Source organism: Xiphophorus couchianus, chromosome 10 (genome assembly GCF_001444195.1).
Source record: "Xiphophorus couchianus chromosome 10, X_couchianus-1.0, whole genome shotgun sequence".
In the NCBI taxonomy this organism is placed as follows: Eukaryota; Metazoa; Chordata; class Actinopteri; order Cyprinodontiformes; family Poeciliidae; genus Xiphophorus; species Xiphophorus couchianus.
This window is the reverse complement of record NC_040237.1, coordinates 13,415,287-13,428,782: the sequence shown is the minus strand read 5'-3', so window position 1 is coordinate 13,428,782 and position 13,496 is coordinate 13,415,287. Positions and strand designations below refer to the sequence as shown.

The following is a 13,496-nucleotide window of genomic DNA, read 5'->3' as shown; positions in this document are numbered from 1 at the left end:
AATTATATGCCTTAATAAGAAAAACCAACAGGTTTTTCTAGGAATGCTATGCGACAGTTATATCCACAGTATAACATAAAGAAGGAAGCCACAACTCGCCTCTACAGTGGTGCAGTTCAGTTCATCGTGCATTAAAAGTCGATGCGCAGGGCTCTTTCGTGCCCATCAGTATTAGAGGAGCAAGGAGTGAGAGTGTGCAGTACTTGAGAAACCTTTTATTGATATCTGAATTCTAAGCCAAATGGAAGATATGAAAAAAAGGATGTGTTTCAATAGGGATAAAGTGGAGGGGCCAAAGTAACCCACAGAGCGAACACAACTTAAGTGATCAGAGGAGATGAAAATGAAACGGTGAAAAGAAAGTTTTCTGTCATTACGGGAAGCAGAAGCCACAGCAGCTGTGATTGACAGATTCACACCGACCCGTGCAATTGAAGGATTTGAAGGAGGTGAGGAGAGCGACTGCACCCATCATCACAGGGTTACGGCCAGCTGAGAGGAATGTTTTTTCAATTTCGCTTCTTTTCTTCCATTTTGCCTGCGCCTTTAAGATCCCCCTGCCCTCATTCCCTCCTTCCAAATTTCAGCTCTATTCATCCCTAGTGCTCTCTTTCTCTTAACCTCCACTCGGCTGCCTCTGCTTTCATCTCGGCGCTTGGTCCAACTCGGACTTGACTTCTCTCCCTCACAACTACCCTCCCCTCTCCTCGCTCTTCAAACCCTCGCAGTCCGTCTACCTGTTCTCTCATCTCCGTTCTTTCATCTTTCCTTCCCAACCTCCCTTTGCACTCTTTTTCTCTGCTGACATTTCTTCAATTCTCTACTTCTAACTGCGTCTTTCAAACCGTCTCCTTGTTTGAACTATAAAACTTTGCTTGTATTCTCCATCTATTGATCATCTTCTTATGTCTCCAATTATCTATACCCATTGTCTCTTAACACCTTTGGCCCCTTCTCTGTTTTTCCTGTTTGTTTACCTCCCTTTGCTCTCAGTTACCTGGCTTCTATTTTAAAGCATCATGCATCCACTTTAGTATGATTTTTTTGTAAAAACGATAGATCATTCCTCACACAATGTGTTGAAATGATAGATGTAAAAAATGAATTAAAACCCAATTTGATGGTAGCAAATTGTACATTCCATGCAAAATATTAAAAGTATTTTTGCACTATGATTTGCAGTAGAAGCAACATTCAAACAGGTCATATGTTGCTTGACCTTTGCTTAACTTTAGTTCGCACATCATACTTGTAAGTGTTCCACTTTGAGATGTTCAGCTAGGAGGTTCTGGATATGCATATTGGGTTTTAGTCCTGGTAACTATTCAGAAGCCTTTTGCTTACTGCCTTCATGCTACTTTTGTTGCCATTTTGCATACAAATTTTTTTTGTCAAGTGTCGTACACCGCATGTCTCTTTGCTATAGGATTCTCCATCAAACGTCCTCTAGAGTGCACAGAGTGAATACCCACCCCATCATCTGGTGCCATGATAATTCCTCTGAGTCTTTTCTTCAAAAGAGGAAGTTAGAACTGCTTTCATCCTGTCATGTATTCATCATAAGACACATGTAGACCCATTCAATTTCCGAGCGTGCTGCTCCTTGGCAGTGTTTTTTTACTGTGGGTCTGTGTTGGTCTATGGGTTTTTTTTCTGAAAGTGGTGGGAATCATCATAGCAACCAGAGACATTATAATTTATAACTTTTCATTTATTACATTGTTTAGAAGATTCTTTTTATATATATATAAATCAATCCCTGCTGCTCCCCTATGTCTTATAAAACGTTAGTATTTGTGTGATATCTCATTAGAACTTATTACATTGATCATTTACTGAGAGGCTCCATTGGCACACTTTAAATTATCTTCTGATATGTTCTTGTCTCTACTTCCTTTAACTTTTGTTTGCCCTACAATCTCTCCTTCCTCCTTCTCTCTCTCTCCCTGCTCCAAGTCATTGGAGGGTAAATAAAGGGGAGGTTATGAGAGCCTTCCTGTCTGAACCCTATCCATCACACCGCCACTTAATTCTAACAGCTGTCGCTGAGAGCATGTTGGTGTGCGTCTTAAGAACCTTTGTGTGGCCACAGGCTCTGAGTGTGTGTACGGATGGGATTTTCTTCCCCCAAAAATGGCAGTGGTAATTGACAGAAGCTTTACAAAAATGTTAATGTGATGCTTGGGCATCAGCACACCATGTTTCTCTCCGCTCTGCTGAAACTGAATTATTTTCTGTGTGCAAGTTCTTTGGGGCATTTCTGACAGCAAGCAGGCTTTTCGCCTCAAAGCCTCTCCGAATGTGAACGAGCAGCGTGTCAGACACACACTTATACAGAAGAGGACAAACCACTACAGCTACTGCTGCTCACACAAGACCGTTGTGTTGCGAGACAAGAGGGGTGTCCATCAAGCTCCAAGAGCTGTCACATGCAGGACTTCTGAAACAGAGCTGCCATTCCGGTAGAGATATTGCCCTAATGCAAAGAGCAAACTGTTCAACCATTTTTCTGTATGTTATATTTCTGGATATTTTTCTCCCTTTTGCTTCTCTATTTCTTATTTCTTTCTATTACTTCCCCTTATGAGTTCTAAACCGTACTGGATTTTGCTTAAAAACAGAATTTTGAGTCTTGCGTAGCAGTGGACAGTGACTTCTAATGTGTACAACATAAAAATTTTAAAAAATTCTAAATATTTTGTTGACCGCTCAGGTGTCTAAGCCTTATTTAACCATTTTGAATTATATCGATTTTGCTTGTATATCACCTAAAGACAGTTTAACATCATGGCTGTTATACTTGACACTGTTGTCCTGCACCAAAAAGGCCCTGGGCTCTTTCTGCCTGGAGTTTGCTTGTTCTGGATAAATGGAATCTGATTAAGTCGTTCAGCATATTTATGTGCTCCAACTTCCCTGTTGCCAACAAGAATAGTGGGCATAGATAATTCAATTCAGTATTAAGCTATCTGATTTCCCTTAAGAGTGACCCCTAGAATACTTATATTGCAGACAACGGGTCCATGAGGACACCTGTGTCTTCATGAGAGTTGAGTTTTGAATTTTCCCCTTTTGTTTTGCATTTGGCTACCATTAGATGTAATTTTCTATTTTAGGTTAAAAACAAAGTCATGCATTGATGATTTATTGCCAATTATGAAAGCACATTTTGCACAACATCATTACTCATTTTCAAACATTGATGCTAGGCAAATTTACCAATTTGTAATTTGTTTTTTTCATACAAGCAATTATACTAAAATGTTCAATTCTTTGATTACTCTAATGGGCAGCACCAGAAAATGAAATTTGCCTTAGTCTGATTATTCTGTACGATTTGGAAGAGTAATGTTTCTTATCCTGTAGAAGAAGAATAATTACTATGATTATTGCTTCTGGCAAGCTGGAAAAATATTGAAGCTATTAGAGGACATCAATTTGTAGATTTAATTCTGTTTTGTTTTTTTTGAAAACAGAAAATATCAGCCGTCATGCTGGACTAAGCTGCTGCCTCTCAGAGAACCCGAAAGCCTACAAGAGCTTTCACAATTTACACTTAAAGTAAAAACAGATCCAGTGTTTTATCCTTCCCATTTGCCAATACCTCAACACTAATAGTTTGGGAAGGTACATCTGTGTCCCAAATTGAAAAAAACATATCAAGGCAGTGTTTCAGTGAAGAAACTAGTATTTTACTGTGATAGGTGGCAGGATTTCCACAACATCTAGCATCTGTTTTGCTAGATGTTGACTGCCCTTAAAAAAAGTCTCATGTGTGCAATACCAGCTGTCAGAAAGCAGCTCCATGCACTCTAAAGGCACTCACCTCACCAGTGAGAGGCCTTTTCTCATCAGACCTGTCTGCAGCAGAGTGGCTTCTGCAAATTTCAAAGTTGGATATTTTACTTGCGCAGCAGAGGCCGGCTTCAAAATAAACCGACAATAGACAGCAGCTAATGGATATCCTTTTTCATCGCACAGATTTGTCAGCGACAAATGCAGACTCGCCCTGCTGGAGTTTTCTCTGCTTCCTTAATTGTTCTTCGATCACTGATTGCCACCTGAAGACTATCTTGTTACCTCCTAGACATTTACAAAGTACTGGCCAATTAGCATCTTCCATTGATTGATAAAAGGAGTTTAGCTGGATAAGCAAAAAGAGAACAAGACAAACACTTGAGGGTATTTTTTTTTTTCTCTTTTCTTTTTACAACCCAGATTTTTGACTCTACAACTGGAATTTTGTAGTTGGTGGTTGGTTATTGTCTCAGTGGGATGTGAAAAATGTTTTTTAATCAGCTCATAAGCCTGCAGGAAACACCGCTGCAGCTCGTTTGCTGGTACAAAAGTGGACATCAAACAAGAAATCCCGGGTAGGAAACGTCAGATTAAACAGAATTCAAATGAGGAGCTGTGATAAAAATGCACTGATGCCTTTAAAAACAAATCAGATGCAGAGATGAACGATAAGGCCTGATAATTAGATCGGCTGCTCTCACTTATAAGATCAAGCGCTCTCCTCCGTGCTTCGTTAAGACTTAAAGTGCAACAATTTCCTATCATAATCCGAAGAGCGACTGACACGACTGTAGCACTGCACATGGTTTCAGTGTGCACGTAATTTCAAAGAGAATACTCAGAATGATATAAAATTAAATTTTTTCTAAAAATTCAAAAAACTAGATATTTTTTGTTAGGAATGTTTGTGTGTTTTTCATATTGGTTGCCTGTTGGGTACTGAGGAACATCAGAGCATCAGTACTGTGTCTGAATGCATCACGTCTGACACATGAACAACATTTGCTTCCTTTTGAGGTTGTCTAGTGTATTGTGTTCTGTGACAGTTTTCATAGTGTCACCTCTACATTCATATTTAGCATTTCACCTTACGTTGCTAAAGGGCAAAAACAAAACATTCTGATCGGCCTTTTTATTCACAGAATATGAATATCTGAACTTACCAGTGTGTTTATACTGAAATTAAACTAACATGACATGCATTGGAATATCAAAATTTGCTGGCAACATAGAGAAACCTAATACAATAAATTAAAACAATTATCTGTTGAACAACAATAAAATACCTTTAAGCATTTAATTTAGATGCCATACACTTGGGAAAAAATTACATCTACTTAGAGCACATAACACCAGTTTTAAAGTCCCTCCACTGGCTCCCTGTAGCTCAAAGAATAGACTTTAAAATACTGTTGTTAGTTTACAAATCACTGAACGGCTTAGCACCACAATACATTAAAGATCTGCTTTTATTGTATCAACCTTCCAGACCTCTCAGGTCTTCCGGTTCTGGTCTGCTCTGCATCCCCAGAACCAGAACCAAACGAGGAGAAGCAGCTTTCAGCATCTATGCACCACAAATTTGGAACAAACTTCCAGAAAACTGTAAAACAGCTGAAACACTGACTTCTTTAAATCTCAACTAAAAACCCACCTGTTTAAAATTGTATTTGAAATGTAATCAATTACAAATTTATTGATGGAACTTGACTTAATGCTGCGTTTTGATTGTTGATTTTATGTTGCATTGTGTTTCTGTGTTTGTAATGATGTAAAGCACTTTGAAATGCCTTGCTGCTGATATGTGCTATACAAATAAAATTTGATTGATTGATTGATTAAACCATGTAAATGAATTCATGTAAACCATTTAGATTTATCAAAAGTGGCTAATTATCTTCTACATAAAAACAGAAAAAATAAAAATAAACATGCCAATTTACTGTTCAGGTTTTCCATTTGGTGCCAAGAAGTTGGGTCATTTCAGGAAAATCTTTCAGTTAAAAAACCTTTTGAGACCGGTCAGAAGATATTTAGTCTCGCTACAGAGTTTTACCTGCATCATGGTTTCAGTGGTTAAGATGATGGCCTTACAGCTAGATGTAAGGACATGATTTAAAGCATTGGCTTCGGCCTTCCTGTAGGGGGGCTCTATGCTCTCACACTGCCTTCCACTGCTGTTTTAGAGTTTTGTACCACAGTACAAAAAATCTTTTCCACCCATCTGGTAATTCAAAGTTGACTTCAGGTGTCTATGCATGTTTACATGGTTGTCCCTGTTGACCTTAGAAAGTACTACTGACATTTTTAAGGTCTGTGTCCAATTTATTAACAGTTTTATAGTGGATGTACTGTAGGATAGAATACAGGCTACTACTGCAGGTGGAGAGAGTTTGTTTTTGCCAAGATTTCACTGTTTTTTTCCCCCCTCCTGGCCTAGTGGTCAAAAACCTATTGTCTAAATGAATCTGAAAGTGCTGCTTGTTACAGTGCTGCTAGTTGGAGCCACAAAAAACATTAGGCATGAAAAGGTCAACTAATCTTCAGTGGTACAGACAGAACGTCTACATAGAATATAATGGCATTTTAGTAACAATTGTACAACATGACATGCACAGGAAGGCCATTCTGGAACCTTGTTTACTTAATGCCACATATCAACTATAAGCAATGCTACCAGGTCATTGCTGCCATGTTGGAATATTATTTGTTTAAAATGTGAGACATAGAAAAGTCTGTCCAGTAGAACTACTATACATATTTGTTGATAACACTGAAAAGCAAAGTGTATAAATCATATACGCTTGTGTGGTTTAAGTCTTTTATTATAGAGTTCTAAAAAGACTTGCATTTTTGCCTGGATTAAAAAGAGATTTTGATTAAAGAAAAATAAAAGAATGTTAAACTACCTTAGCATAGATATATATATATATATATATATATATATATAAACAGTACCCACAGGCACTCTCATCCTAAAACCAGCTTTCTTGTGATCCACATTCTCTCTGCAGTATCCTTTCAAAAATGTAATAGCACAATGTCTTGAAGGAAAAGTGGCTTCGCTCGGTGTAATGCACCCACAGGCGCACTGAAAATAAATCTCATTCGCATAAGGAACATCACAAATTTGAAGAAAAAAAAAAAGTCCATCGCAAAGTGGGATTTTAGGTTAAACTAACACCACCAACAACCATAATCTATTAAAAGAAGATGATTAAATCCATCACAAAGACAGATGCAGCTACAACAAATGCAACTTCATGGGAAATAATCTTCAAGGTTTAGGAGTGTGTGGCTACAATGTAGCTCACCACCATCAGCGTGTGAATGTGTGCATGAATGGCTGAATGAATGAAGTGTGAAGTGCTGTAGAGTCCTCTGGAGTTAATAAAGTGTTATAAAGCACAGCCCACTTACCATGAGAATATTTGACATTCTTCCATCAGGTCAAAGTGAGGGTTGTGTGCAGGGATGCCGAGTTCATCCACAACAAATTTCACTCATTCCCATCCTTATGGGCCTTTTGCTGTTCCCAGGTGCCAAGTCAAAAACGTGGCAACCTTGCCTCACTGTGTGCCTCAGCATTTGCTGTTCCAAACAGGGATGGAAACATGACTGAGATGCTGTTGTTCTTAACTGCTTCCACATTTGTTATGCCACTGAGAGAAAGTTTCATGAACGGACTGCAATCCTATCGGTGCCGCATCGGCTTTCAAAACATTTTGGACACCGACTCATTCTTTCAAGCTTGTGAAAGAATGAGTCTCCGTGTCTGTGTGCTGGATTTTATATCCCTTAAACCATGAAAGTGACAGGCAAAACCTAAATCCAATGACTTAGGAGGGCTGAACAACACTTAGTCTATCTCTTGTGATTTTGAACAGTGGTATGAAACAACAGTCGAGTCAACACAGACAACCACATCCAAATTTAATTTTTAGTGTTTAGGCAACAGTGCTTTCAGAGAAACTGAAAAAGAATGATAGTATAATGAAACAGGAGAACTCTATTAATGACACTGAATGCAGGCTTTAACTTCTGCTATTTTTGGACCTTTGACATTCTAATAAGCTCAAATAGACTTAAAGCACAGGAGGTTTTAAAGTTTTAAGTTGGAGGAGAATTTAATGAGATAAACTCTTGTGTTTTTGCAAAGATATGCTAATTAGAGCTCTGCTGAATTATAAAATAATACATGAGACACAAACTAATGAATGCACAAATTAAAAAGAGCACAAATACTCTGCATGCTTCAACTCACCAACTTAAAAAAACACTACTTGGGGACACAGAAGTTGAATAAATGGTTGAATCATTGAGCCTGGTTGAAGCTGCAGGAGGAAGCACAACACTGAGGTTGGGAAGCTTTTTAACCCTGATTTAAGAAGTTAAACATTAAGACAAAAGGTGAGAGAATGGAGGAAGCACTTAGAGCCGTGTGACCTTTAGCAAATTTAAAGCTAATTGAGAGTGCTCAAAAGGATAAGCAAAGGTCATCTTTGATGACACAAGTCAGAGAACGTGATTTCATCTGATTTGCTAATGCCAGGGTGCAAATGTTCCAATATGAAAAGCTGCAGCTCTCAGTCTCCTCAGAGAGACTCATCGGAGAAGCCATATGAGCCATTAACGGATAAAAAAAGGATCAGAGATGGCACAGGGTTCCATCTCTGTACAATTACCGTGTCGAGCTTCACAATTGTCTCCCTTTCTTCTGGAGATGGACGAAAAAATAATTTTCCATTTTTATTCCTATAGAGTTTTCCAACTGCCAGTCAAACGGAGAAGAGGCGTTGCAGCTGTGAAGACTGCAAAATGTTTCATAAAGTATTCAAAAACTAGATGGTGCTAGCGTTTCCAGAAACTAATGCAACGATTCTCTCTCTCTCTGGGACGTTTCAGGTATGAGTGGAGGAGGAATAGTTATAAAACTAATTCTTTCAGATTGCAGCTTTATAGAGTATTTTCATTCCTTTGATATGTCCCAGTGTGCACATCCAACATGAAATCCCACTTCACAGAGAATTCTTTTATCACAAGTCACTGTCCAAGTAGACGAGGTTCAATAGGAATATTTTCCATCAATATTATCCCTCTCTGTGCCAGCAAATTAGGCTCCATTTGGAGCTAAAAGGCCTCTCTCTCTCTCTTTCATATCCCGAATGTGAAATCCTGCTGGGTGCAGAACAAGGTAACTAGGGCTGGGAATTCTCTGCAGGGCCGCTGGAGAATCTCAAATAATGTTTTCACAGCTTTAGCTGTTGTACCGTAGTTAGGCCAGTAAGTTTGTCAAGGAGAACTGCTGAAAGACATGGTTGTGATATAAAAAGAGCAGTAAAAGAACCTACTTTCTTGGGGGTTTTTTAAGAAAGAAGGGTAAGCCTTTACCCACTTTGTGCTCCCAACACTAAAACAAATGTTAACCTTTATTTGTTCTTCAGTTTCCTGGGGTCTTGATCCTATAACCTCTGCCTTTAACACAAAAAGGTTTGTCATCAGATAAGGTGGAAGAACTTTAAGACTTGACCATTGTAGTGGGAAAATTATCTTAAAAACCACAGATTGTATTTGGTCCTGTGTGCAAACTAAAATCAAGTACTTAGTTATTTAGCAGCAGTCTTTAAACATTGATTTTATTGATTATGTGAAATAAGCTATGAAGACCAACATGACCATATGTGAAACTACATAGTTTGGGGCTGAGGTCTCCTTTTGAGAAGACATAACACTGACTTAATACATTAATCTCTCCCAGAAAATCCTGAAGGAAAATATCTGACCATGCTTTTGTGATCTTATCTCCAAGCACTCTACCTAGTCTACATTGTAATGGGTAAAAGGAGAATCATAATGAAGGTTTTGAAGTTATACAAGGCAACACGCTTTCATGTTTAAGTCAAATGCTGATGAACTTTTCAAGGTTACAACTCGAATCAAGATGAATATCAGGAAACATTTACCAATCAGCTTTTGTCCAGTTTTGGTGAACCTGTAAGGATTTGCAGCCTGTTTCAAGTAATCTGTTGCTACAGCCAATTATCTTTTTGCAGCCGTAGTCTACATACTTTGCATACAATCTTATAACTTTTTGTGTTAACCACAAACATAACAGCATTGATATTGAATTGACCCAGTGAGTGAATTTCTGCTCTAACATTGACATCACAACATAGAATCAAACAGAAGTCCTTTAACTGGTAGATCCACATATTTATTACTTGGCTAGAACAAGCCTTCACTTTCACAGTAAAAATAAGTCTTGTTCAAATTTAAAGGTAAAAATAAATAAATAAATAAATTAATTAATTAAAACAATTTGCCTTAACTTCAAAGTTTGTTTTTTGTTATAAAAGCAAGGGTGCCACTGGTGTTAAAGAGGCAGTAGTGCAGAAAAGTACATTTCCCACAGATATTACATTAAAATAAAATCAATGAATTTCATTAAATTTGTTTGCTTTTTCTTTAAATCTTGGTTTTAAAATTTTGGTATTTGTCAAGACAACCAGATTGTTTCCCCACTTTTTGGTGGTTGGGCAGGAAAACACTGAAGGGACCATTTGTGTAACAGAATATGGTATTTAAGTACTACAATTCCCTGGCATCCCACACTGTGAGTAATCTGTAGCTCTTGAATTGAAATAAATGTTAATACTATATTTTCCCTGACAGTAAAACCTTACTTAAATATTTACGATTTGCTTCTCACAAGGAGATAAATTGCCTTGCACACACAAATTTGCATACAACTGCAGGCTTTATCAAGAGCCTCTCAGTTCAGAAAAAAAAAAAACAATCTTAAGAAAACATTAGCCTCACACACACAAGATGGAAAAGGTTGGAGGTAAAGGGAAAAGCTGTCAGTCAATCATGTGAAAAAGCGTCAACTGTGTGGGAAGGACAAAGAGGTCTTGTCAGAATAAGAAAATATAACTCTTGCCAACGGCAAGGTGGCTCGATGCTATCTTAAATATGTAATAAGTGGCAACTTCAAGATCAAGCACACTGTGTTTGGAGTGTATGCACACGGGGGGTGGGAAGGACAAGTGGGGTGGAACGGTGTTCAGTGGGAAAGGCTCCACACATCAAAGTGCAGCATGCTGTTTGAGGCTTACCTGGAACAAAGCTCCCTTGCACCACTTCCTTGTACGCCCACCATCCTTCATGAATTTTCGGTAGGTTTGGTTGAGCTGTGAGGTAAAGAGAAGACAGAAGCAAGGACATCAGCCTTTTATGTGTAATACTGAGAGTACGAAGCAAAAACCATGTCCTAAAGGTTTCACAGACATCCGAATCTTGTTCTGAAGAAAGAAAAAAAAACAATTTCAGACACACCAACCCTCTCAGAAGAAGACCTCAGCAAACAGAGCTTTAGACATGGCTTAGGACTATGCCGGAGTTCTTTTGTGGAGAATACAAGCTCTTACATCGAACCAGCTTAGCACTCTTAAGAGACTGTCTCTTGGTGCAGAGTCTTTCACGGCATTATGGAAATGCATTCTGTAATGTTGTGAGCTCCAAAAGAAAGCCTTAGATTAGAGCTGGGTGGTGCAGCATAATTGAGGTGACAACACAAGGTCCAAGTACAAAAAGGCAAGGTTTGACCGAGCATTACCCACTAAGAATTTGGGATATTGCTTTTTACACCTTTTCCAGTTCATTTCCGATACAGGAAAAAGGAAAGTTTAATCACAGTTCAGAGGTTGCCCTGCTTGGTTGGCTATAATGGAGATTGAGGTAACCAAACAACCCTCATCTTTTTTGCTATCCCTGTACAACAGCCTCACCGCACCAAAGCTGGATAGCAGGTTCAATTTCAAATGAGTGAACTGGCTGGACCAAGTCCAGAAAGGGTTTCTAAACAATCAGTGCAGCCACAAAACTCTGGAGCAGCAGCTCACATTTGAACTAAATCTTCACTGACTAAATGTCCAGGGTTCTAAAATGTTTGAGTTTTTGTCTTTACTCAAAATTATCCACAGTTCCTCCCACAACAAACTGAACAACTCCTTCGAGGCCTGGAAAGAAATTTCTCCAACCCAATAATGAACTGGTTGCTTCCAGGCCAACACTGCTGGGCCACAACAAAGACATTTACTTTTTTCAAAACACAACATCAATTATGAAATTTAGCTAAAAGGTCTTTGTTGGATGCACTCTTCTGGGGTATACCTCAGTTTACTTCAGTGGCTTGTTTGTGGAAAATAAAAGTCAGGATTTATGACCACTTGAGTGCAATCTATATTTAGGAACTGCAGTTTACTTTATTGGTGTCTTTGGCAAAGACGTTCAGAAAATTAAATATCTTTAATATGAGTAAAATAAATTAGAGGGGGTGGGGGGTGAAAACAATATTAAAATCATGTATCCCACATGACTGTATATTTGCTTGTTTAAACGGTCTTTTCCTGTAACATTTTAGAAAGCTGAAACACAGAGGAGAAGGTCTTTTACCCTTATTTTGCAGAATTGTGCTTCCTCTCTAATGTATTCTTTCCTTCTGCCCTACCCACATGTTTTCTGTATAGTTAATTGGTAATTAAGCCTCATTTTTGGGTCATTCTCCTGTAAAAGACCAAATGAAAACTTTAAGTGTTTATTTCAAAGAGTTTATGATGCCACAAAAGCTAATAAGCTTCTCAGAACCTACAAAAGAGAAGTACATCCAACATGTCTCAAATCCTCCACCATGCTCAACACTCAGCTAAAAAAGTAAGGGAACTTGTATTTGCCAGAAATATTACTTTTGTAAAACCTTTTTATTTCTCTTCCAAATATATCCCCATTCATGAGAATAATGAATGTTTGGAAAGAGCAGCAAAGATGACCATCACTCGCACCCAAACCAAATAAAACCACAACAGCCTGGCACCTGTTTCTCAGGCTGGTCACCAGCTTGGTCACACACACTGTTTCATCGCATTGCATCACATCCCTCAAACAGCATTGTCACAAGTCAGTTGTGTTCAGTCTGCAACACCCATGCATATCCCGCAAGCAGTTCATGGCTGCAAGATGCCACTGCGTCGGCGCCACTCCATGGTAGTGAAGGTAGTTTCTAATAAACTCTGCTCTGAGCCCACTGCAAGAGTAGAGAAATAGGATTACCACTAGTTGCTAAATCTCACCTTGGCATATCTTTGTATGAAGATATTTTTTTCTAGCCACTTTATCACACTGGGACTAAAAAAAGCTGTTTGGAAAAGAGAATTTGGTACATTTTCCTTGGGGAACACGTTGATACTGAACTCTGCTGCTCAACCCAACAAATGCATTTTTCTTTGCAATGTGGTCCAATTAAGGAGAAATATACAAGCTTTGCATATCCTAATTTCCAGACTGTAATCCATTACTTTGTTCACGCACTATGAACACTGCAATGCGGCTAATATATGGGTTTTCACCAACAGGTCTCAGAAGGCTGGACAGCTGTGTGATGAAGAGGACAGCATAATCTCAAGAGCAAATGTGCCTCAAGACGAAAGTGGCAATGAAAGCGACAACAAAAGACACCAAGTGTGTGTGAGCCTGTTCAGTTCAGACACTGACAAATACTTTAGTGGTTTTAGTCAACGCAAGGAAAATGAAGACGCCAATCAATGGCTTTTCCTGATAGTCTACTTTATTTTTAAGTAGCTTGTTACAGGCCGTGTTTGGAAAAAGAAAATGTATGTCATTAAAAGAAAAAAAAGAAAAAG

The 13,496-nt window shown here is 38.5% G+C and overlaps 1 protein-coding gene across 4 annotated transcripts in view; it reads right to left on the bottom strand.

Annotated features, from left to right (window-relative positions):
- The window catches only part of ca10a (carbonic anhydrase Xa), a 271,111-nt gene that overhangs the window by 226,090 nt on the left and 31,525 nt on the right, over positions 1-13,496 (bottom strand). For all 4 annotated transcript variants that reach the window (XM_028030174.1, XM_028030175.1, XM_028030176.1 and 1 more), the window contains exon 2: positions 10,914-10,988. In XM_028030174.1, coding sequence (XP_027885975.1) covers positions 10,914-10,988 — 75 coding nt within the window. The remainder of the gene's footprint in view (positions 1-10,913; positions 10,989-13,496) is intronic.